General features: G+C 36.5%; 1 protein-coding gene across 1 annotated transcript in view; it reads left to right on the top strand.

Moving 5' to 3' along the window:
* Fcho2 (FCH and mu domain containing endocytic adaptor 2) overlaps positions 1-26,415 on the top strand; it is a 99,711-nt gene that overhangs the window by 41,839 nt on the left and 31,457 nt on the right. The window contains 3 exon segments of the mRNA XM_048368534.1: positions 11,151-11,195; positions 13,150-13,222; positions 18,724-18,748. Coding sequence (XP_048224491.1) covers positions 11,151-11,195; positions 13,150-13,222; positions 18,724-18,748 — 143 coding nt within the window.

Raw genomic sequence — 26,415 nt, 5'->3', positions numbered from 1 at the left:
CTTAGGGGGGAAAACATGATTGGTAGATTATATTTATATTGCTATTCTAGTTGTGATGACCTAAGTTTTGCAAAATGTTATTGTTATGGGAAATTGAGCAGGGAAGGATTTTCTTCGTTTTTTTTTGTGTTTTTTTCTCCCAGTGTTGGGGCTTGAACTGAGGTTCCTGAGCTGCTTTTGCTGAAGCTAGTGTTCTACCACTGGAAACAGTGCCACCCGGGGCTTTTTCTGTTCACATGATACTAAAGAATCAAACCCAGGGCTTCATGCATGCTAGACAAACACGAAGCCACATTCCCAGCCATAAATTATTTTTCACAATATAGGTGAATTAATTATTTCAACAACAAAAAAGCTGGTTTTTATTTTACGACAAGCTCTCTGTATAGCACAGGCTGGCCTGGAACTCTCAGTCCTCCAGCCTTGGCACTGCATCAGCCTTCATGCCCAGCTTGGATTTGGCATTTCGGAAAGCCAGTCTTTTGGTTTGTTTTTGCTTTTTGTTTTTTCTTCTCTGTTTTGGCTTCTTGAGGTCCTTTACTGCACTTATGTGCTACTGTTGTTTCTTAAGGCACTGCTCACACAAAGGCAGACACATATGTAGCTGTGTCTGGCCTTATTTTTGGCAGATACTGCTAGTAGATCATTGCACTTTCGTCCAAAGAAGACTCAAGAATTCCTCTTATCACAGTGCTGCAGGCAGCAACTGCCAGTATTGGCACTCATGTCAAAACCTGTCATTTTTGGTCAGTTTAATAGAGGCTCTTTGTTTGCAAATGTCAGCAAGCTTAAGCAAAAATTCCATGCCTTGATCTTTTCTTTAACCTAGGACAGGAATGCATTAAAGTGCCTTAAAGCTTTCTTTTTTGTTTTGTGCTAGGCCTGGAGCTTAAACTCAGGGTCTGACTACGTCCCTAGGCCTTTCTTTGCTCTAGGCTAGTGTCCTAAGCTCCACTTTTGGCTTTTTGATGGTTAATTATAGATAAGAGTCTCTTGGACTTTTCCTGCCCAGGCTGGCTTTGAACCACAATTCTCAGATCTTAGCCTCCTGAGAAGCTAGGATTATAGGTGGGAGCCACTAGTGGCCAGTAAGACTTCATTTTTGTATATATGCTTGCTTCTGATTGACTTCACTCTCTTAAACTCCTATTGTAGCCTCTTTCTGAATTGGCTGGGAAGGAAGACATCAACACCACTCAGCCTATATTTGTTTTGTTGAGCTTCCAAATAGAAAAAGCTTTCTTTTTCCTTAGTGTCAGCATGTTCATTTCCAGGAAGAGTCTTCGTTTATCACATGATTGTTTTTAGAACATTGTTGTGTTTAAGATAGTGGGATATTATAACTGGTCAACAGAGGCCATGGGGCAAAATGCTTTCTGAGGAGATACAATAGCTGCTAGATCGTTTACATTGTAGAGTCACCATATAAAGTACCGAAAATACCATTCTCTCTCTCTTTGTATATATACATACATATACAGTGCCACTTCCAGCCTTTTCTTTATATGTGGTTCCAAGGAATCGAACCCACAGCTTCATGTATGTGAGGCAAGCACACTACCACTGGGTCACATTCCCAGTCATGTATATATGTTTTCAAGTGCAGATACTAGGGCTTGAACTCTAGGTCTGAGTGTACCTCAACTTTTTTTTTTTTTTTTTTTTTTTTTTTTACTGAAAGCTAGTACTCTACCATTTGAGCTACAGCTCTACTTTTGGCTTTTTAGTGATTTATTGTAAATAAGAGTCTCACAGATTTTCCTGCTGGGCTAGCTATATGAATATCTCTACCTCCTGAGTAGCTAGGATTATAGACATGAGCCACCAGCACCTGGCTAAATAAAACCTTTTTAAACTGGTGTGGGGGGGTTGTATTTGTGTTTTAATTATAGGACTTAGTCATGTTATTAATATTACTCAAAACCATCAGAGTAGGAAGTAGGGATTCATTTTATAACTAGTTAAAAAGTAAAGAAAATTATTTAGTCTTAGAATCATGGAATTTTATTGCTTAACAAAGACCTTAAAAATAATTACTCCCAAGCCATTCATCTAGCATATAAAAATATGTTGGACATCTAAACATGCAACTAATTTCATTTAATAGAGTCTTAAAAGTGAATTAAAATTTTGTCAGTTCTCAGTATTGGAGATTGCTGAATGCTTACTTTATTCTTTCCACATCCTCACCTATTAATATATTTCTCAGTGAAATTCTGAAAAAATATGTAATTATTTTATAAATTCAATTCTCTTAACTAGGTCTTCAAAATAACTATACATCACAGATGGCCTCATTTTAGGAAGGTTTTCGAATCTGGCTGACTGATTTCCAGACGTATATTTCTTGTCTGTTTTGCAGGGCAGTTATCTATCTATCTATCTATCTATCTATCTATCTATCTATCTATCTATCTATCTGTTAATTATTTTGTCAGTCATGGGGCTTGAACTTGGGGCCTAGGCTCTGTCCCTGAGCTCTTTTGCTCAAGGTTAGTTTCTACTACTTTGAATCACAGTGCCACTTCTGGTATTTAATGGAAATACGCTAATTGGTTTTCTGGTGGTTCATTGGAGATAAGAGGCCCACAGACTTTCCTGCCTGGGCTGGCTTTGAACTGCAATCCTCACCTCTCAACCTCCTGAATAAGGATTACTTGTTTGGGCCACCAGTGACTGTCTTTAGGGCAGTGATTTATACTCTGCTCTTCATCAGAAGTGAATCTGAAACCAAAGTTTTAGGTTCTGGGCCCAAACTCCAGATGTTTCACATGCCAGGTCTGCCACCTGTCCCAAATAGAGACAGGTACAGGGTAGAGAAAGGAGATTTATCACATGGCACAGGGAGATCAAACTTCAATCCATCTTCAGCTGTCTTCTCTAAGCATGCAATTTCCCTAAGTTAAATAGAGGGAATTAGGGCTGAGAGTGAGAAGAATGCATGAGTGGTTCTAATCACAGGTGTTTTTTGGTGGTCATTTCAGTTCTTTGTTGGTAGGGGTTCCAGGGAGTTGTTAAAACGTTTTTCACTTGAGGGCAGCAGCTTGGGCTGGATAAACAAGCCACTGACAGTTGGCAAGTAGCTAGTCTTTCCTGGATTCCAAGATGGCTGTGAATGATTGCAGGAAGGAATGGCTCAGGGAAAAAAACATAGATATAAAATGGAGGCTGGAACATCTAGATTTTATCCTGTTTTAAGCTAATTTATGGGCCCAGGAAAGGAGTTAGAGTTTTTCAGAGAAAGTAACTTCTTTGTATAAGACCTTAAGTTTCCATGCCCTCATCTGTAAAGTAGGGATAATAGTAATACTTATCTCATGGAATTGTGAGGTTTACATGAGATAATTTTATTTGTTTGTTTGTTTTTTTGGCCAGTCCTGGGCCTTGGACTTAGGGCCTGAGCACTGTCCCTGGCTTCCTTTTGCTCAAGGCTAGCACTCTGCCACCTGAGCCACAGCGCCACTTCTGGCCGTTTTCCATATATGTGGTGCTGGGGAATCGAACCCAGAGCTTCATGTGTAGTAGGCAAGCGCTCTTGCCACTAGGCCATTTTCCCAGCCCACTACATGAGATAATTTTGTAACATTAGTATTCAATAAATACCGTTTTATAAAAAAACTAGTCACATTTACTGATTAATATCTATTTTTTTAAATAAATTTAAGTTCCTCCGTCTCAAGATATACCAAAATATATAGAAAATTCCTATAGTGGAATGGTAGGAGATCAGAGGGTAGACATGGCTTTTCTTTGATTCACTAAGCTTAGAATAAGGTTACTGTTTCAGGTTTACTGTTGATGTCATGTATATAGGTGATTTGCTTAAAAAAAAATGGTCCTACAAGTAACTTTAATAAAAGGATGTAGTGTTGGAGTGAAGGCTCTTTTATGTATTTGCTTAGTTTATTTAAACCTGAACAAAGGGTTCCAATTTACAGTGACTGAAATGTGGTGTTTCTAAGAACAATAACATGCTACAAGATTTGTAGTGATTAGTGGAATTCATGTACTTAAAGGTTTTTTGTTTTGTTTTGTTTTGTTTTCTGGCTTGAACTCAGAGCCTGAGCACTGTCTCTTAACCTCACTGTGCTCAAGGCTAGTGCTCTACCACTTGAGCCACAGCACCACTTCCAGCTTTTCCTATTTATGTGGTACTGAGGAATCGAACCCAGGGTTTCATGCATGCTATGGAAGCACTCTACCACTAAGCCACATTCCCAGCCCAAAGGTTTTGCTATTTATGATGAATTTTAATCTACAGTTATTTTATACTGTTAATTTCTTCTTTTTTTTTTATACTGTTAATTTCTTTTAACATTTATTTCTGTTGTTTTGTAAGGTCTCCCCCTAGTGGATGAGTTTCTTTTAGAAATGAAGTTTTAATCACAAAACAAGAGGCTCCGTTTTTGTTTTCTTTAAATGAATATCTTAAAAAGATAACCTATTTTTCTGGTGCTAAATAAGCGACTCCATTTAATCTTTCTTTTGGCCAGTCCTGGGGCTTGGACCCAGGGCCGGAGCACTGTCCCAGGCTTCTTTTTGCTCAAGGCTAGCACTCTGCCACTTGAGCTACAGAACCACTTTCAGCCTTTTCTGTTTTTGTGGTGCTGAGGAATCAAACTCAGGGCCTCATGCATACTAGGCAAGCACTCTTAACACTAAGCCACCTTCCCAGCCCATCCATTTAATCTTTAGTCTGCTGCAAGGTATGATCTGTCAGTTTATCTCTCCAGCTCTCTTGTGTAAGTCACATACTTTCAGAGCATTGAGACTTTTCCTGACTCACTGAAATAGTATGATAAGTCATGGCATTTTTATAATTGTTTAAATGAAATAGTGCCTGGCCCCTCTGGAATTTGAATCTCTGTAAATGGATACTTTGAATACCAAAGTGCCTATGGTCAGTCTTGAAGAAACAGGTGTTTTCTCATTTTAGGTATCTTTTTATGTTCTATGACATTATCCAAGTAATCCTAGTTATTATGTGTTTTTATTTGTTAAAGGATTATGTTTTTATGTTTTAAAATGATCCTACTAACTTTACTGTCTGCTTTCATGCAGCTTTTCATAGACATTAAACAAGTTTCCACTTAAACAAAAGGGCAAATAATTGAAAGAAAATAAAAAATTTGGTGGCCAATATGTAATATATCTAAATAAAGATTTTGTTGAAGAGGTTATCATTATTTTCATTATATGGCAAAAGAGGCTCATAGCTTCCATTTGAAGACTTCTAGAAACTTTACAAAAACAAATCTTTAAAATTAAAGATAAGAGTGTGCCTATAATCCCAGCATCAGTGGGAGTGGAGATTGGTAGGATTACAGTTTGAGGCTAACCTAGACAAAATGTTAGCCTGACCTCCACCTCTTAGTGAACAGAGGGTTACTGTGGCATGTACCTGTGGTTCAATTATTTGGAAGCATAGCTAGGAAGATCAAAGTCCAAAGCTAACCCTAGGCTGTATCTGAAAAAAACAAAAATAAAATAAAGAAGGACTGAGGACTTGGCTCAAGTGCTAGAGCATTTGCCTAGTAAGCATAAGGGCCTGAGCTCAGACCTCCACTACCAAGAAAAACAGAAGACAGAAGCCTATGACCCCCCAGAAAAAGAAAGGAAAATGTGACTTCTGTTGTCAGATTTCCTAAATGAGATTAATGTACTAGCTTAGCTATTTGGGGATATTTTAGCTTTTATATTAGGTATATTATTGTATTAGGGGGCAAAGCAAATAATTTAAAATAGCTATAATATAGTGATCATCTTTCCAGCCCTCTTGACAATTTGATATTATGCTAAATCCATAGAGCTTCCTGTCTTCCCCATTTAGACTTTAAAACATTCTTTTTGAAATCAGAGAAACAAAAACAAAATTCAAAACAAAATTTAATTATAGCTAAGAAGAGGAATGGGAGATGGATAAGAAAAAGCAGAGACTCACTAACCACACAAGATATAGTATGCTTAATTTGTTTTTGTTTTTTTTCTATTAGAGAATGGTTAAGTTACCAGAAAAAGAGAAGATGAAAGGATAATGACCAGAGACGGGGATACTGTAAATAGTACCAATGGCATAGTAAAAGAGGGAGTTCACAAAGAAAGGAACATCAAAAAACTCCATTCTGACTTGCCTCGATTGTATATCCCTAGGTTTAATCCCCAGCACCCAAATCCCAAATCTAAAACAAATGCTCAACTTTGTGAGGATACATCTCACCTGCATGTCCCAGCTACTCTATGGCAGAGGCCTGATTTAGGCCATTTTTGTGAGGCTTCATACTTTTATGGTTGGGGGAAAAATCAAAAGAAGAGTAATCTTTTATGGCACAGGAAAAGTTCATGATCTTCAGGTTTCGGTGTCTGTAATTTTATTGTTTATGTATTATGGTTGCTTCTGTACCACAGTAGCAGAGTTGGGTAGTTGTGACGGACCCACAAAGCCTGAAATGCTGTTTTATAGACAAAATTTGCCCACTCATGTGTCAGAGAATACTTTTTTGTTTAATTTTTTTAAATATGATTTTATTATATTTTTTATGTGGTACTGAGGAATTGAACCCAGCGTCTCAAGCATGTTAAGCAAGCACTCTACTACTAAGCCACATTCCCAGCAGAGAATACATTTTTTGCATAGCGTAGGAGCATATGGTATGTTATAATATATTAGAACTGTATGGCTCTTGACAGAGCTTTTTGTCAAGAGATTTTTGCTGTTACTAGTTTTGAAATCATTTAATTTTACATTCTGAACTAACTAGCACTTACGTAATAGTAGTTGATTCTCAGAATAATAGTCCTAAATTGTGAAACAGGTAGTAGTGTTTTTATTTTATTTTATTTTTTGTTTTTGTCATCAGTTTGGGTCTTGAACCTGAGCTCTGAGTTCAATGCTAGCACTCTACCACTTTGACCCACAGTTCTACTTCTAGTTTTTGAGTGGTTAATTGGAAATAAAAGTCTCCCTGGGGACTTTTCTGTCCATTCTGGCTTAGTACCATGGTTCTCAGATCTCAGCCTCCTAAGGAGCTAGGTTTACAGGCGTGAGCCACTGGCGCCCGAGCTGGGAGTGGGTTGTGGTAGCCTAGACCTGTAATCCAGCATTCAAGAGGCTGAGGCTGTAGGATCCAGAGTTTAAGACCAGTGTGGGCCATCTTTACAGACCCTGTCCTTGAAAAAGCAATGAAGAGGCTGGGGAATATGGCCTAGTGGTAGAATACTTGCCTTGTATACATAAAGCTCTGGGTTCGATTCCTCAGTACCACATAAAAAGAAAAAAAGCTGAAAGTGGCGCTGTGGCTCAAGTGGTAGAGTGCTATCCTTGAGCAAAAAGAAGCCAGGGACAGTGCTCAGGCCCTGAGCTGAAGCCCCAGGACTGGCAAAAAAAAAAAAAGCAATGAAACAAGGCAGGAAGGTCTGTAAGATTCATCTCCAGTTAACCTTCAGAAAGCCAGAAATGGAGCTGGAGTTCCAAATGGTAGAGCTAAGGGACAGCCCCCAGGCCCAGAGTTCAAGATCCAGTAAGTACACATACACATAAGTATTATTATTGATTGGCTTTGTTCAAGGGAAGACTGATTCATTAATTTGAGATAGTCATTAAAATGTTAATAATGTATACGTTTTCTGGTACCACATTAGAAGTAAGACAAAGTAAGCTGATGATTATTTTCCTGAGTTGGAATTTTCACTGTGTTGCCTGGACTGTAGTTTTCCTGCATTAGCCTCCTAAGTGCTGAAATCATAGGCACTGTACCCAGCAAGAAAAGGGGGTTAGTTCTTTTTGCCATATCAAAGAGAACTTAACTCAAGCCAGTTAGAATTTAAAAGGACATTTATTGGAAAGAAACTGAAATATTGCAAGGACCCAAACTCAGGAATATAGCCAGACTTCAGAAGGAAACCCAAATCAGTAGTAGGAAAGCAAAGTATAATTTTTCTTATATTCTATCTCTGTTTTTATTTTGAATCATTGCTGTTTCAGGATGGTTTTATGTATGTGTGTGAGCTCATAATGATAGTTTGGGATATTTGTGGTAAGAACATCAAGAAAAAGAGCTAAGTAATTTTATTTACAGTTGTATAAACTAAATTGCCCTTGTGACCCAGCATAAAATTTTAAGTGCAGTTACTTACGTATTGACAACAGAGCTAATTGGGTCTAAAACAGTTGAAATTCCAATTATAGCAAACTGTTTATTAAGACTCTCACTCTGGCTTTAGTATTGTCAAAAAAAATAACTTGTCTTATGATTAAGTAGCATAATGATGGGCAGTGGACTGCACTTGAGGGAGATGCTAAATCATCTTTCTTCTTGTGAAGCAGTTGGGCAGTGACATGCTCCCAGGGGGGTCAGACTGCATTGCTATCCAGCTGAGCTGTCAGCTGGCACCGAGCCAGGCACGCAGAGCGCCAGGCCTTGCCGTGTGAAGGAACATATGGGATAATAAGTGCTGCTTGAAGAAAGAGATCTCTTTGTGTGTGACTTAGTTCTTAGAAAGTGGCCCATTTAGTTTCATTATGCTGGGAGCTGTTGGTATTGCTGCCATTAATAGAAATGTTTATGTGGATTGTACTTAGACGTTTTTACATGTTTTCTATGACTTGAACTTGGAGATTTTGACATTTGTATTTCAGAAATGTTTGTTATTTTGAATATTTTCATTGGGTGCTTTGCTATTTCAGGTAGATTTTAAGATGTTTAAAAAGATGAAGGAAATAATCAAGGAATATCTATGTAGTAAGGTTTGTAAAGGAAAAAAGTGGTGAATTTTATTTAAGAGGATTGAGTTGAAAGATGATGTTATTATTTTCACATATATGAAGTTATCCAAAGATCTTAAAAGATAGTTTCCTATGTATTCCATTTTTGATAAGATGAAACAAATGTACATTTAGGTATATTTTAAAAAATATTTGTCAATTCAGTTTATTTGATATTGGTATTTTGTTTTTCGTGTTATCTTCTCTATCTGAAATAAGCTCATGCCTATTGAGTCTTATAGTTATGGGCACAAATTAGGAGACTTTTCCTGTTTTTTTTTTTTTCCTTTTTGTTTATTTGTTTGTTTGTTTTGGATGTCCTAGGGATTAAAACCAGAACCTTGAACATGCTAGGTTTGAACTATACCTACAGCCCTTTAAGAGATTTTTTTTTTTTCAAATTGCCAGTAACTAGGATGTAAACTTGGGCCTTGAGTTTTTGTTTGGCCTTTTCTGCTCATGCTGGCATTTTACCACTGGAGCCGTGCCTCCAGTTCTTACTTCTTGAGGTGTCTCATGGTTTTGTCTGCCCGGACTTGCTTCAATCCATGATCCTCAGAACTCAGACTCCTGAGTAGCTAGTTTTATACATGAGCCAACTGTAGCCCAGCAAGAGAATTACTTGACTAGTCACATTTTTAAATTGCTTTTTTTATTTGACAGATGGTGATATTGCCTAGAACTTAGAAAAGCCAATAGTAATACACAATGAGATGTTTGTAGTTTAGAGCTTTGGGTAGCTGGGTGCCAGAGGCTCCCAGCTACTCAGGAGGCTGAGATCTGAGGATTGCAGTTCAAAGCCAGCCCAGACAGGAAACTCTGTGAGACTCCTATCTCCAATTTGCCACCTAAAAAGCTAGAATAGAGCTGTGTCTCAAAGTGGTAGAGTGCTAGACTTGAATTAAACAGCTCAGGGACAGCACCCAGGCCTTGAGTTTTAAACCCAAACTCTACAACCCACTTGGGGCGGGGGAGGGGGGGGAGCAGGCTGTACTGATTACATATAACAAATTTAAAAATATTTCACTAACTAGCTGGAGTCCATAAATTTAAATATTAAAGAAAGGCAAAAATGATACTTTACTGAGAGATACTTTTTTTGTTCTGATATTTAGCTTTGGGATATTTCAGTAGAGGAATAAGTCAGGCTTTTACTGTTTTCCTGCTTCCTATTCAGTTTTATTATTTTAGGACTATTTTAATAATTTTGTAATTTCTACTTTAGCATCCATTCCTGTTCTACAGTCTTTCATTTTAGTAAAAAATTACTTTTATAATACCACTTTGCCTGAGGTATATGTTTATATGAGAAACCTTTGTTACTTAGTAAAACTTTTCCCATTTCCTGCAAATTACAGTTCATATTCCTTAACCTTCTAATAAAGTTAAGAGGTCAAGATTATAACCCTGGGACTACTAGCTAATCAGCATATAATTCATTTATTTCCTCAACAAGTATTTACTGTAGACTTGGTATTTGCAAAGCATTCTAGGAATTAAGGGTAGAGAGGTAAACAGGACAAAGAGGTTATCCTGCTTATATTCTAATACCATTCATTGTGGATAACTTTTTCCCATAACAGAAGGATTTGGCACCTGCCTCTTTGTGTTTTTGTCATTAGCTGTGCCACAAACTCCTTGAAAGAAGAAACTTGGGCTGGGAATATGGCCTAGTGGTAAAGTGCTCATCTCATATACATGAAGCCCTGGGTTTGATTCCTCAGCACCACATATATAGGAAAAGCTGGAAGTGGCGCTGTGGCTCAAGTGGCAGAGTGCTAGCCTTGAGCAAAAAGAAGCCAGGGGGCTGGGGATATGGCCTAGTGGCAAGAGTGCTTGCCTCGTATACATGAGGCCCTGGGTTCAATTTCCCAGCACCACATATACAGAAAATGGCCAGAAGTGGCGCTGTGGCTCAAGTGGCAGAGTGCTAGTCTTGAGCAAAAAGAAGCCAGGGACAGTGCTCAGGCCCTGAGTCCAAGCCAAGGACCGGCCAAAACAACAACAACAACAACAACAACAAAAAAGCCAGGGATAGTGCTTAGGCCCTGAGTTCAAGCCCCAGGACTGGCAACAGAAACAAAACCAAACAAAGAAACTATGTTAAATCTGTGTCTTCAGTTCTGTGGTATCACATATAAAGTATTTTCAGTAAATTATTGTGAATTTAAGGAAATAAGCAAGTATCAGTTTTTTTCACTGTTTGCATTGTTTGATTTAAATACTTACCATAGATATCTTAGTTATCAGATAACTATAGAACACATTACAGGACAATTGAAAAGATGTCATTCAATTTTGAAATAAAACATTTAAAAAACAAATTATCAAATTTGTATATATTGGATACATATTTTGTACTACAGGTTGTCCTTTTCTTTTTCTCCAGGTCTTATTGAATTTGAAGAATGTGACCCTACTAGTGCTGTTGAAGGTAAGTCAACTAGTTAACATCACACATGGTAGTTACGTATCTTCTGTGCATTGAATAAAGAGGAGCAGATATTTATTTGATTAGCATACTATGGAGTAATATAAAAATCTGAATTGTAATTTGAAGGCCTACATACGTTAATTGTTTCTTACTAAATTAGCAATGTATTTGCCCAAAGAAATATTAGTGTATAAAAATGAGTATTTTATTGTACTTGATATTTAACACAGGTCTCACATATGCTAACAGTTCTTCTATGACTGAGTCACACCCAGCCCAAAATAAATTTTTTACAAGAAGAAATATAAAATGTGCATTTGTTTTTAAATGTACAGTGAAATAGTTCTCTTTTGACATATTTCTTTAAATTTTCTAATGTCATAATATGATTCTTTTCATTACACATTAACTAATAGTGGTTACTCTGCAGGGAGTAACATTTCCTCTATTAATGAGATTATACTTTAATGTTAGTGTTATCATTATTCAAAATGGGTGTTTAAGTACACTTGGAGGAAGGGTCTACAGCCAGCCTGGCTTCTTTATAAGTAGGTATGTCATTCATAGCTTATAACCCAAGATCCCTGCTGTTGTGTTCATATTTTATGTCTTTCAAAATGAGATTATTTCATTTTGATAGAAATAATTTGGAAGCAACATTTCATATTTTTCTTTGTAAAAATGATTTTGTTATGGTGTATAAGTTAATTATTGAGCTAATGAATAGTCTAGGGATCTGGGCTTCTTGCCATTTGAGACAATAATTAAGGTCTCTGAACTTTTAACTTTTATTGCAGAATGAGGCTAATAGGAAATACACTGTGAGAATAAAACAGGTAGTTGATTTTTAAAATATAATTAAGATTTACAAATGTGTAGCTTAGGTTGCTAGCTTTGCATGATAATAAATCCGTTACTCTATGACACCTGAATTCTTGTTCTAAGTTAAGGACAAAAATAGTACTAAAGAGGCTAAGATTGGAAGGATCATAATTAGAAGCCAGATAGGCAGAAAAGTTTGCCAAACCTCACCTCAGTGAAAAACTGGGCATAGTGGCTCAAGCTTGTCGTACTTAGCTACATGGGAAGCCTAACATAGGTGGTTTGCTCCTAGGCATGTGTCTGGGCAGGAAGCAAGACCTTATTTCAAAATAAATCTGAAAAAAATATTAGAAGTGGAGAAGTGGCTCAGCTGTATGAGTGCCTGCCTACTAGCAAGTGCAAGAATCTAAGTTCAAGCCATGGTACACACAAAAAAAATTTTTAAAAGAGAAATTAGAACAGAATTTGCTTGAATTTGCTCATCTCTGAGGTGTGAGGTGTGAGGTCATCAGAGTTCTCTTACTGTTGACTTCTTAAAAAGTAAATAAACAGCTAATAAAGTTATAGTGCTAGGTTCTCTCAGCAGTTAGACCAATCAATTAGTTCAACAATTAGATCTTAAAGATAATGTATCATTTAAGTTGAGGGTGAGTAATGGATGTACTAGGAAAAACAAAGATGATTTTGGGGATAACATTTCGTCTACTTCTAATAGGATTTCGTGTCATGACTTAGGACAGCACATTTCTATTTTGTGACCTTCTTGATAGAGAATGTGATTTGACCCTATTACATAATGAATCATATAATGGGCAATTTGCCTTCTCTGGAGTTTTGAGTTATCTCCATATGATTATTTGCCTGAGGTGACATAGGGGAGACTCAGATGAAGAAAAAAGGCTTTCATTAATTGAATGTTCTGTAATTTCATATTAGAGTATATTATATTAACATAAGAAAGTATAAAACAGACTATGGCTGATGTAAGTAGTAGAGTTTAGTGATATATACTTTTTATTTCTTTTCACAAGTTTTGCACCAATGAGGACAAGTTTGTCCTATAAGTATTCATTGTTCCATATGTTTACCAAGAACAGTTATGTTTCTGTAACAATACACATTTATCTTAAAGGCATAAAACCAAGGAAAAGAAAGACTTTCGCTTTGCCAGGAATAATTAAGAAGGAAAAAGATGCAGAATCTGTGTAAGTATTTTAACTATTGCCCAAATAATTTTCACTGTTATAAGTAATTAAGAAAAAGGGTTGTTTTGAAGATAGAAAAAAGTCTTATAAATAACTCCAAATTTATGTTTAAACTATGTAAAAAAAAATTCAAAGCCTTCTAAGTAAATATATCTACCATTTCCTTTGGTTTTCATTCAGAGTATTTTTAGCCTGGTGTCATGGCTCTCACACCTGTAATGCTAGCTACTCAGAAAGCTGAGGTATGTATGAGGTTCGAGGTTTGAAGCTAGCCAGGCAGGAAAACTCATGAGACTCTTAACCTCCAGTTAATCACAGAAAAAGCTGCAAGTGGCCCTGTAGCTCGAGTGTTAGCCTTGAGCCAAAAGGAGTGCCCATGGGCAACAGTGCCCATGCCCACAGGACGGGGAAAAAAAAGTATTCTCATTTTGTGAAATGCTATATAAAATTAAAACTACAGAGAAAACTAAAAAATTATCAGTATTACTAACCTAAGGTAAAACTTATAATTAGGGCTGGGAATATAGCTTAGTGGTACAGTTCTTGCCTCTCATGCATGAAGCCCTGGGTTTGATTCCTTAGCACCACATAAACAAAAAAAGTTGGAAGTTTGCGCTATGGCTCAAGTGGTAGAGTGCTAGCCTTGAGCAAAAGAAGCCAGGGACAGTGCCAAGGCCCTGAGCCCAAGCCTCAGGACTGGAAAAACAAACAAACAAACAATAACCCAACCCCCCAAACTTCTAATTAATTACTCACTCCCCTTTCCCCATTATTTAGAGAATACTTCGTCAGCATTTGTAATCTGGTCAGCTATTTGCTTGAAAAGCTTTCTAGGCAGTTACAAGCAGATGGGTAAAATAGGGGTGTATTAGTAGAAAAGGTTAAATGGAAGGAGACCTAACATGTTTTATCATTTGTTAGTAGCTCTTGCTTTTACATGGAATCCATTTGTGAGTCTTACTGTCTTTTAAAAATAAGAAACCAAGTGGATGCCAGTAGCTCACCTGTAATCCTAGCTACTCAGGAGGCTGAGATCTGAGGATTGCAGTTCAAAGCCATCCTGAGCAGGAAAGTCTGTGAGACTCTTATCTCCAATGAACTACTGGAAAAAAAAGCTAGTAGTTGAACTGTGGCTCAAGAGGTAGAGTGCTAGCCTTGAGCAAAAAGAATCCAGGGACAGTGCGCAGGCCCCGAGTCCAAGGCCCAGGACTGGCAACAAAAACAAAACAAACAGTAAAGCTTAAAAAAAATAAAGAATTTGAGCCTCTATTATTAACCAAACAAAATTTTCTACTTGGCTACTCATTAGAACTACTGGAGGTATTAAAATAATATGTCTGTGTCATGCCAGCCAGGACCCATTTGAGACAAATCAGATTTTCCCAGTGTGTGAGATCTTACATAGTTTTTGTTTAATTTGTTTTAGGCAGTCTGTGTGATTCCTAGTATATGCATAGGATTGAGAAGTTTTGAGCTATGATTAATTCAGACAAACTAGATGTAAAGGAGTCTTTCATTAATTGCTCAGTCTGTTGAAGAGACAACTGATCAAGTCTTAAGTGACTTGTAATACTATTTGAAAATTATTTTAAAATTCCTTCTCTAACATAATGGAACTCTCGACATGGTTTAGTACTTTGATGGGCATTTATATTAGAGAATAATTAGTGCTTTCTACTATATTAGTGCTTTCTACCTTCTATTATAATAACCAAGTTTCTCAAAGGGGTTTTCTGACTATAAATGTCTGCCTCTTTTTTTCTGCCTAAGTGACATTTAATTAACAAATTAGGACTAATTGCAGAGCAATTTCTATTATTATCATCTTTTTTGCAAATACCTTTCTTAAACATTTATGAAGAAGATATTTTACTATGGAGCAAAATTTCTTTTTACAATATTAGAAATAGTAGAACCTAAACAACTGATTTGTAAGCAGATTGTAAAAATGGAATCACATCTGTTTGGGACTATATTATAAAGAATGAATGCCTTAAGTATTTTTATATTTCTTTCTTTTTTTTTTTTATTACTTTTAACTTAGCGAGTTTTTTTTTTTTTTAAATATGTCTTGCTTTTGAAATAGCTTTCACCATCAAGAATTTCCCAATCTGGGGCTGGGAATGTGGCTTAAGTGGTAGAGTGCTTGCCTAGCATGCATGAAGCCCTGGGTTTGATTCCTCTGTACCACATAAACAGAAAAAGCTAGAATTGGTGCTGTGGCTCAAGTGGTAGAGTGCTAGCCTTGAGTAAAAAAGCTCAAGCGTAGGCCCTGAGTTCAAGCCCCACAACTAGCAAAAAAAAAAAAAAAAGGAAGAAAGAAGAAGGGAGGGAGGGAGGGAGGGAGGGAGGGAAGGAAGGGTTTTCCAATCTGATCATTAAGCCATTAGGATAATGGAATTTTTCTTTATTTTTTTTCCAAATTAGTGTCTTACTATATTACCCAGAGATTTGACTTCTGGGATTAAAAAATCCTTCTTTCTTCTCCTGATATCTGAGACTATAGGTTTGCACCACCAGACCTGTTTTGGTGGTAGAATATTATTTGTTAACTGAGAATACAAGAGCAGAAAGCAGACTCAGAACCCACATCACCCTCTTTCAAACTTCCTAGCAGGAACAATGCTAGAATCCATTTTTCTTGAAGTGCCAGGCGTTCTTCCCCTGCTTCTTCCTCATAGCACAAAGACCAAAGTTTAAGACGCCAGCAATTGAAAGGTTGGTTCTGGTCAGAGCTTTACCTTCCTTGGTCTTTGTATGCGGGTCTTATGCAGACCACTATGGAGACGAGAGATGAGAGGAGAGCCTACCACAAAGACTGGGGCGTTCTGCCTCAAAGCCACACAGTAGACTGCAGTCAGAACATTTGAGGTTTAAGGAGTCCTGGAGGTTTTTTTTTTTTTTTTTTTTTTTGCCAGTCCTGGGCCTTGGACTCAGGGCCTGAGCACTGTTCCTGGCTTCTTCCCGCTCAAGGCTAGCACTCTGACACTTGAGCCACAGCGCCGCTTCTGGCCGTTTTCTGTATATGTGGTGCTGGGGAATCGAACCTAGGGCCTCGTGTATCCGAGGCAGGCACTCTTGCCGCTAGGCTATATCCCCAGCCCCGAGTCCTGGAGGTTTTGACTGCAGTCAGAACATTTGAGGTTTAAGGAGTCCTGGAGGTTTTTTTTTGTTTTTTTGTTTTTTTAAAGAAAGGTTAGAAAAATCCTAACATTTCACTGATTTTTATACTTTACCATGGGTGGGAAACCTTTATTCTATTACCAAGGGCCATTGATATACTAATAACATCATTCTTGGGCCTTTCAAAATTGCCAAGACAGGCATAGAGCTGAGGGCAGCTGACCAGAAGGAAGCATGTGTGTCTATCATGTACCAAATTGAGGACTGTGTATGGCCTGTAGGCCAAGGTTCCCCACCCCTGCAGTCTAGACACATTAAATTATTATTGTTGTGCCTTTTCTAGAACATTCCCTCAAAGTATACTTTTTTTGGGAGGGGGGCAGCTTGAACTCTGGGCCTGGCCATTGTTCCTGAGCCTCTTTGTGCTTTAGGCTAACACTCTACCACTTGAGCCACAGTACCACTTCCCAGCCTTTTCTGATTAGTATTGGAGATAAGAGTCTCATGGACTTTCTTAAGCCTGGGCTGGCTTCAGACCATGATTCTCAGATCTCAGCTTCCTGAGTAGGATTACAGGTGTGAGCCACTGGCATCTGGCTTACTTTTTTTTTCTTTTTAATTGATTTATTTATTGCCAAAGTGATATACAGAGAGGTTACCGTTTCACACGTAAGGCAGTGAGTACATTTCTTATCAAACTCGTTACCTCCCTCATTTTACCCCCTCCCCCTCCCAGTAAGAGTGGGCCTTGCTAGGTTGTCCAGGCTGGTCTCCAGCTCGAATGCTCAGGTGATCCTCTTGTCTCATCTTGTAGGTGGCTGGGATTATAGTCTTGTACCATTAAACTTCACTTTTTAAAAAGTAATATTTTTTAAAAGTGATTTTTGAGTGGACCTAAAGATATATTTGGTCTGTCTCTTGGATATTTCACTGGGATTAAAAGCATCTCTGCTTTTCATTTTAAAACATCTATCTTTCTTTAACAGAATTTGATTGTAAATTTTTCTGCTTTGTGATTATCTTTGGTAGATAGATATTGCCTGTTTTTAGAAGATTCTGATATTATATACATTATCTCAAGTTGAAGTACAAAATGCCTTCTAAATCTGCTTGTGCATTTGTTTCAGATTATATACATAGAAATTCTCGTAGAAATTCTATGAGAACCTTACTCTCATGGCGTCAGTAGTTTTAACTTTATGATAATTTTGGTCTTTGTTTTTTTATATTTCAAGGAATAATTTTACTAGTTTATATGTAAATTTATTAATTTGTTGATCAGTTAAAGGATATTAGTCATCAACTATTGCATTATACTAGAAAGTCATTCCAAGTAGAAGTCTGTTCACCTAGCATATATGAAGAAACTAGTTTTGACTTCTAGTTACAAAAAGTATGTCAAATGAAAGGGTGGTATTTAAAAATTGGTGGTATTTAAAATTTTTGTATCAAATACAAATTTTACCAGTTGGTTTTAAGTGTTTGGATTACTAGCAGCTTTAAATATATATAGACCTTGCCTTTTTTGTGTGCTGATCCTGAGCCTTGAACTAAGGGCCCTCTTGGCTTTGTTGCTCACAGTTGTCACTCATCAACTTGAGTCCTTGAGCCACACCTCCAGTTAGCATTGCATTGATTGAGGATGGGATCTTGCAGACAATTTTTGCCCAGGCTGCTTCAAATTGAGAATATCAGTTTTCAGCCTACTAAGGAGCCAGGACCACGGGCATAAGCCACCAGTGCTCAGCTAGACCTGGCTTTTTTTGTGTGTTTTTTTAAAAATTAAATTTTGTTGACAAGGTGTTGTACAAAAGGGATACAGTTACATAATAGGGCAGTGAGTATATTTCTTGTGATATCTTACACCCTTGTTTTTCTTTCCCTTCCCTAGATCAGGTAGGCATATATACAATACCCAGTGTACCAAAATCATAGACAGTAGCCACATGGCGTATGCCAAAGGAAATTCCCCTAGAACTTTAAATATAACATCAACAATAGAGTTTGCTTATCCTTGTCTTATATGATCATATATACATAGCTGTTGAGCTATTGTGATCCACTGAGGGTAGACCTGGCTTTTTAAAGCCAAGGTTTTGTTTTTTGTTTTTTTTTTTGTCTCTTCTTGGAGGATAAGAAGAGTTGAAAGCCTTATAATAATGATAGCTTTTGATGTGATCTCTGAATGTATTCATAGAAGAAAAAGTGCTGTTAAAATAACTTTTAGAGTATTGGTAAGCTGTATTTTGTTTCATCAGATATTATGCATACCTTCCTTTGAATTGCTTAGAACAATTTGCTTCATATTTTAAAAAATAGTATCATTAACAGACAGTTCTAATAGTTGCATGTTTCTGATCCTTTGTTTGTTTTAATAGGGAATGTCCTGATGCAGACTCACTTGTAAGTAGATTAAACTTTGATACAATTTAAATTTGCTGTTTTCATTAAGATAAAAAAGTGTATTTGAGTTGCTAGCCAATCTTTAAAAGAAAAATGTCAAACATACTAAAATTCATAAAATTATTTTTTAAAATTACTTTTGGTTTTACATTGCCATATACTTTCCTATTAAGTTGGAAGTATTTCTTACTTCTGTAAAAACTGGACTTTATGCTTTCAAAATTGGCATAGTGCCATATCAGCGTGTTGTGTCCCTCCCACCAAAAAAAGTACCAGAGAGAAGATCTGCAGTCTGTATTTTACAGTGTGTTGCCCTTTACTGATTTAGTCTCTGCTGTATAAATACACCCTCATGTGTTCATGCATTTGGATTTTTAGTTAAGAGATTATCATGTTAGAGATAATTATAACAACCATGGTTAGTATTTTTCTGTGCCTTTAGTGTAAAGAAGGATTATTTACACTATTTCTTGTATATATAATTAAAGAAGTTACTAAATGGAGGCGGTACAGTGGCAGAGTAGCTATACCAAATCTGTAAGTTAGGTATAGATAGATACATTTTCATACTTTCATTAGACACCATATTGATACATGTAGGAGTTTCAGATATTCTCTTTTGCTTATTCTTATCATGTAACTGTTATTTCCTTTGGAGTATTTTGATCTTTTAGGGTAAAATGGTATACCAAAATATAGAACTAAAAATGTTTTGTGAAATGTGTTTTATATATCTTAGCTTAACTATTATTTTTCTTCTATATGTCCTTTAAAATTTCAGCTTTTTTTTTTTTAAAGAAAGTTAAGCTTTACAATTTTATATGAAAATTAAGAAATGGATTTTTGGTAGGCTTTGGTGTTAAGACCATCAGTGTTTTTGGAGTTAAAAACATTTACCCTCGATCCTTTGATTAACTAATTAATGAAACAGCAAATGTGTTTCAGGTTCACGATAGCTCTCATCATGCATTTTCATTTGCAGCTAATTATAGACTCATTTGATGGTTGCAATATTGAATAAAATCCTTTAACACTCCATTTTTAAAAAATATTTCCTCCCTTAAATGATTTTGATTGTCTTAGCAGCAGATTGGCACTCTTTCTGTGACTTTCAGTGTTTTCCACTTTCACGGTTTAGCCAGTGCTTATAAGGAATTAGAAAAGGGCTAAAGAGAACATGAAATCTAACCCATGCAAGAAAAGATTGGTAAATGTGACTGTGTAAAAATGGAAAAATCTAATTAGAAAAAATACTACTTACAAGAATTTCAGTTATCAGTTCATTGGTAGAGCATATTTTTAGGACATGTTACAAAGGGATAGTTGTTTGTATTTCTAACATTTTTATTCAAATTAATATGAAAATTAAGTGCTACTAGGAGAAGGACATAGGAAAAGATTAGATTTTCATAAAAGGAAGTAAACGATGAACAACCATAATGAGTGTTACTCAAAAGTGATATAAATTAAATGTCATATTCTCCAATCATATTAGGAAAATTTTAATACATGATACTTCTGTTAACAGAAATATAAAGTGGTACAGTCTGTAATGTGGATAATTTGTCAATGTCATTGACACTCAAAATAAATGTATATTCTTATTAACTAAGAAATCCCCTACTAGGAATTTACTGTTATGGTTATGTTTGCAGAACATCCTGTATTTACAGTATATACATGTGAAAATACTCGATTTATATTTACATAAATAGATGGGGAAAGAGAGGGACAGATGTTTATATCAGCATTATATATTAGCAAAAAGTGGGCCACCAAAGCACTAGTCAAAATAAGAACTGGTTAAATGATTAAACATTAACTTGATGATCAGGTAATGTAAGTTACAAAGAATTAGGTTGATCTGTTTTCTCTGCTCACATGGAAAGAAATTAAATTAAATGAAGTGTGGTCTTGGCATATGTGTGATTTTTTCCCCTCTGCAGCATGAGTTACACAACACACTTAATTGTAGTTACCTTCGGGCAGTAAGTTACCTTTGGTTGCAGTGATGATCAATAAGGAAAGAAGATTGTCACTTTTGTTGTTTTCTTATATTTATGGCTAATTACTATTACTTACTTATGATCTATTCATGGCTTTATATTACTAGTTTAGATTGTCAGGGAAATTATTGTTGATTCCTGTTCTTCCTTTGAAGACTTTTAAATTAATTTGAAGGACTACATTCTTGGAAGGTAAGAAGTATAAATTGTTCTTTTTTGGCCAATGTCTCCCTATTCCATTGGCCTTACAGTGCACTTCTTTCTTGGGGGAAAGGGGTGTTTTGGGTTTTTTTTTTGCCAGTCACAGGGCTTGAACTCTGGGCCTGGGTGCTGTGCCTGAGCTCTTCTGCTCAAGGACAGTGCTCTACCACTTTGAGCCACAGCGCCACTTCCAACCCAGAACTTTTTATAAAGGGAATTATATGGTACCCTTTAAGACTGGCTTTTTCCATGCATCTCAGTTCTCTTCAGATTTATCCAGTTGTTTATTTATAAAGAGTTTGTTCTTTTCTATTGCTGAGTAGTATACCATGTATTAGACATTCCAAAGTTTGTTTTACCATTCACCTATTAAAGGATATTTTATTAGTTTCTAGTTTTGAGACTGTCAGAACTGTTTGTGTATATCTTATGTTCCTTAATGCTCTACTAATTTTCTTCTGAAATCTAGTGCTAAGACAATCATTCTTGCCTTTGTACACTTTTGCCCTACTTACATAATTAAACTGATGTTTGCTTGATACTTTTTATATCCTTTTTCTCTCAACTTAGCTATATGAGAAGTGATTTTCTGGTATGCCAAATACAGTTGGATGGTTTCTTACTTATTTTACTAATCTCTGTCTTCTAAATTAAAGAAAATTTAGAAGTTAATATGTTTTTAATTGCCACTTAAAATTATAATGTATTATTTTAATTGGTATAGTAATCATACATATTTATGAGGTATAATATTTTAGTATCCTTTTATAGTATATAATATTCAGATCATGGTAACTGGTAAATCCATCATCTCAAGCATTTGCCATTTCTGTCGCTGGTGCACATAATTTAAAATCTTCAGTATGTATCTTTTTGTTCCTTACTTCTTTCACTTAACATAATATCCTCCAATTGAATCCATGTTGCTACAAAGGAGAGGATGTTACTGCTTTTTCATGGCTCAGTAATATTGTGTTGTATGTGTGTAATTTATTAAAATTTATTCATCAGCTGTTGGTCATCTAGGCTGATTCTCCATGTCTTAGCTATTGTAAATAGTGCTGCAATAAACATGGGAGTACAAATATCTATTTGACAGATGAATTCTTCCTTTTGGATATTTCCCCTGTTCAAGAGAGATCCCTCTGCATTAATACTAGTGCTTTTTCCCCCTTTTGCTGTTGACCTTTCTAACTGGGGTGAGATTATATCACATTTGTGGGGTTGGTTTTCATTTCCATGATAAGTAGTACTTGTTGGCCATTTTGATATCTTCTTTTAAAAAGTATCTAATCAGATCATTTGCTTATTAAAAAAACTTGGTGGGCTGGGAATATGGCCTAGTGGCTAGAGTGCTTGCCTCGCATACCTGAAGCACTGGGTTCAATTCCTCAGCACCACATGTATACAAAAATGGCAAAGGTGGTGCTGTGGCTCAAGTGGCAGAGCGGTAGCCTTAAGCAAACAGAAGCCAGGGACAGTGCTCAGGCCCTCAGTTCAAGGCCCAAGACTGGCCAAAACAACAACAACAACAACCAAAAAAAACCAACTTGATTTATGTGTATTTTTGCTGTTGAGTTGTTTGATTCCTTACTATGATTGTTACCCCCTTCCCCCTCCCCCCTCATGTGCCTGTATTGGGGCTTGAACAAGGGGCTTGGGTGCCATGTCAGCTCTTTTGCTCAAGGCTAGCTCTCAACTATTTGAGTCACATCTCTACTTCTGACTTTTTAGTGTTTAATTGGAGATAAGAGTCTTAAGGACTTTCCTGCCTGAGCTGGCTTTCAACCATAAACCTCACATCTCAGCTTCTGGAATAGCTAGGATTAGTCCCTTTTTGTATGTATAATTTATGAATCTTATTTTGCATCCCATAGATTACCTTTTTTTTTTTTTTTTTTTTGCCAGTCCTGGGCCTTGGACTCAGGGCCTGAGCACTGTCCCTGGCTTCTTTTTGCTCAAGGCTAGCACTCTGCCACTTGAGTCACAGCGCCACTTCTGGCCATTTTCTGTATATGTGGTGCTGGGGAATCGAACCCAGGGCTTCAAGTATACGAGGCAAGCGCTCTTGCCTCTAGGCCATATCCCCAGCCCTGTAGATTACCTTTTAATTCTTGATGATTTTCTTTATTCTGCAGGAGCTTTTTAGTTGTTATAATTGACATATTTAGACAATTTATATTGAATCAGGATTTAACTCTGCCTTTTTTTTTTTTGCTTTCTGTTTGTTTCATCATTTTTCTCATTTCATTCTCTTTTACTTACCTTTTTGTGAGTTATAAGTAAATCCTTTGATTTATGTATGTGGGATTTTTTTTTTTTTTTTTTTTTTGGCCAGTCCTGGGCCTTGGACTCAGGGCCTGAGCACTGTCCCTGGCTTCTTCCCGCTCAAGGCTAGCACTCTGCCACTTGAGCCACTGCGCCGCTTCTGGCCGTTTTCTGTGTATGTGGTGCTGGGGAATCGAACCTAGGGCCTCGTGTATCCGAGGCAGGCACTCTTGCCACTAGGCTATATCCCCAGCCCGTATGTGGGATTTTTGATAAATCACTTTGTAGAACTGTTTAGTGGGTGCTCTGGTTCACTCTAGTACCTTTAGTTAACTATTTATATTTAGCTGGACTTTATACTTAAGCTGTAGGAGACTGGCCTCAGAGCAGCTTCATAGAATGCAGCTTTTCAGCTTCATGGAAAACAGATTGATTTTATTTAAAATTATTATATGTATAGTGCATTTTAAACGAAGTAGTGTCAGTTACCAAATTCCAGATGGAACCTGCAAGAGACACAATACAATTACCCCTTCATCACATATGTATATATCTATTTATGTTTATCTATATATAAGCAGACATATACATATCAGATATGTATCTGTTTACATATATATGGCTGTATATCCATTTCCCTATGTGTATTTATACCTGTGATAGTTTCATAAGTTAATAAGCACAGTAAAAGGTTAATAAAAATAAGTAGAATAGTTATAAAAATTATCATAATAGGGGCTGGGAATACGGCCTAGTGGCTAGACTGCTTGCCTTGCATACATGAAGCCCTGGGTTTGATTCCTCAGCACCACATATATAGAAAAAGCCGGAAGTGGTGCTGTGGCTCAAGTGGTAGAGTACTAGCCTTGAGCAAAATGAAGCCAGGAATAGTGCTCAGGCCCTGAGATCAAGCCCCAGGACTGCACCCCCCCAAAAAAAAATTACCATAGTAAATTTACTTAAAATGTGTAGGTCTTTGATTTCTGGAATTTTTAGTTTCATATTTTCAGACCACAATTGACCACAGATAACTGAAACACTGGAAAGCAAGACTGTTCCTGTGGGGAGAAGGGGACTAGTATATCTGGTATATTTCTAGCCTACTTGGAATAGGGATAAAATATCTTGAAAACTCTTCACATTTCTAATTTCTAATGAAGCCACACTTAGTAAAGTTTCTTAACTTTTCAAGTATTCCACATACTAATATCTATATATTAACAAGCAGTATATAATGCTGTCAGAAAGTGTAGTATTTCTGTTTCTATAACGGTAGCATTTGCCATCTCTTTATTCATAGAATCCACTCTCGGTGAGATACAATTTATTTTTCCATCTTCACTCTGGCTTTTCATCCTCTAAACTGCTTGGTTTGGCACAAAGCTGTAGCTTTTTCTTAGAAATAATTGATAGCATAAAATAATACACTGAATTCTGTGTTCATTTTTTCCCCCACTACATTTGCTTTACTGTTTTGTTTTTCTATAGGCACATGTGTTTATATGTACACTATGGTCCATTTTAACATGGTAAAGTCCTTTTAACATGTTATAGTCCTTTACCTCTAAATACTTAGATGTGTATTTCCAGAAACTAAGAAAGTGTCCTTCTCCTTTATTCCTTTGATTCCATTGCTCTCTGCTATAGACAACCAGGTTTAGTTTGTTCAGATTTTTCTAGTGGCTTTATTATAAAGATATATGTATATTTTCTTATTTTTCCTTCTTATTTTAATGATGATACAGGAATACTTTATGCTTGGCTATTTTCTAGTTAAAAGTATTTCTTAGCAGTCACTTTAATTCATACAAAGCTTCCTCTTTTTATTCACTTACATTAGTTATACAGTTAATTATTTCTAAAAGCCGCATTGTGCTCTTTAGTGTATTTATCAAGTTTATTCAACTGTGCTTGGACAATTAGACAATTTCAAATAAATTTTATCTATAGTAAATACTTGATGAATGGCTTATGCATGTGTATTTTTAGATTTTTGGAATTGTGTCTTTGGACTGAGTTTCTGGGAGTGAGACTACTGAGTAAAAGTAGTTTTTATAGATATTGACAATTCTTTTTATTTTTATGTAGAGATTATACCATTTTGGTTCTCATAAGAGCAGACTCTGAGGGAACATTTCTTCATAGCTTTGTCAACAGTGTGTGTTTATCAACTTTTGAATTTGATATTTTCATGTGCTCTCAATTTTTTTTTCGCTCATGTTTCATTTTCATTTTTTGGCTTATCATTTACTTAAGCTGTCAGTCACATTGCAGTCCCACCCACATATGATCTTGTCCTTTTATTTCCCTACTTTGAAGACGTGTTTATCCACAAACCGCTCTTATTCCTCCCCAAACACTTGTTCTCTTTTTTTCACTGTTTTCTCCCTAGTTCTTCAGAAACAAGAGTTTTATTTTGTATTTTATTTATTTATTTATTTTTTGGCCAGTCCTGAGGCTTGGACTCAGGGCCTGAGCACTGTCCCTGGCTTCTTCCCGCTCAAGGCTAGCACTCTACCACTTGGGCCACAGCACCGCTTCTGGCCATTTTCTGTATGTGTGGTGCTGGGGAATTGAACCCAGAGCCTCATGTATACGAGGCAAGCACTCTTGCCACTAGGCCATATCCCCAGCCCCTATTTTGCCTTTTTTTTTTACTTGACTTTTCAAAGACCTTTCTCCCAGTATCTCTCTTCTCATTTTTGAACATCTGTATTTATTGACTCCTCATTCAGTGTTCAGGTTTTCCCTTTCCTTTAACTTGAAAAGAACCTTGCTGTGCACCTGAACTATCTGTCTATTTTCTGTATCTTGGTTTATGATAGATTTCTTTATTCACCATGTTCTTTGTTCTTTACACCTGTGGAGATGTTATAATATGAATGTAAAGATCCTTCCTGAAGCACTTAAAGTGTTTTGAAATGAATATATATCCAAACCAGAATATTTAGTAACTTGCTGTGTTTTATACTGCCAGCTAGATTTTTAATAACTTCTTACTATATAGAATTTTAAATAAAATGTAAAATACATACAGTGCTGCCATAATCTCTCCTGTCCTCAATAGTTTTAGGTTTTCCGTAGCCAATTCTGCCGGTCACTTTCCATCCCCAGATAACAGAATAATGATTCCAACTGATGACATATTAAGTGTATGTCTAAAGCATGATCAAAATGCCATCATACTGAAAA

Source organism: Perognathus longimembris, chromosome 19, assembly GCF_023159225.1.
Source record: "Perognathus longimembris pacificus isolate PPM17 chromosome 19, ASM2315922v1, whole genome shotgun sequence".
Lineage (NCBI taxonomy): Eukaryota > Metazoa > Chordata > Mammalia > Rodentia > Heteromyidae > Perognathus > Perognathus longimembris.
This window is presented reverse-complemented; position numbering and strand designations above follow the sequence as displayed.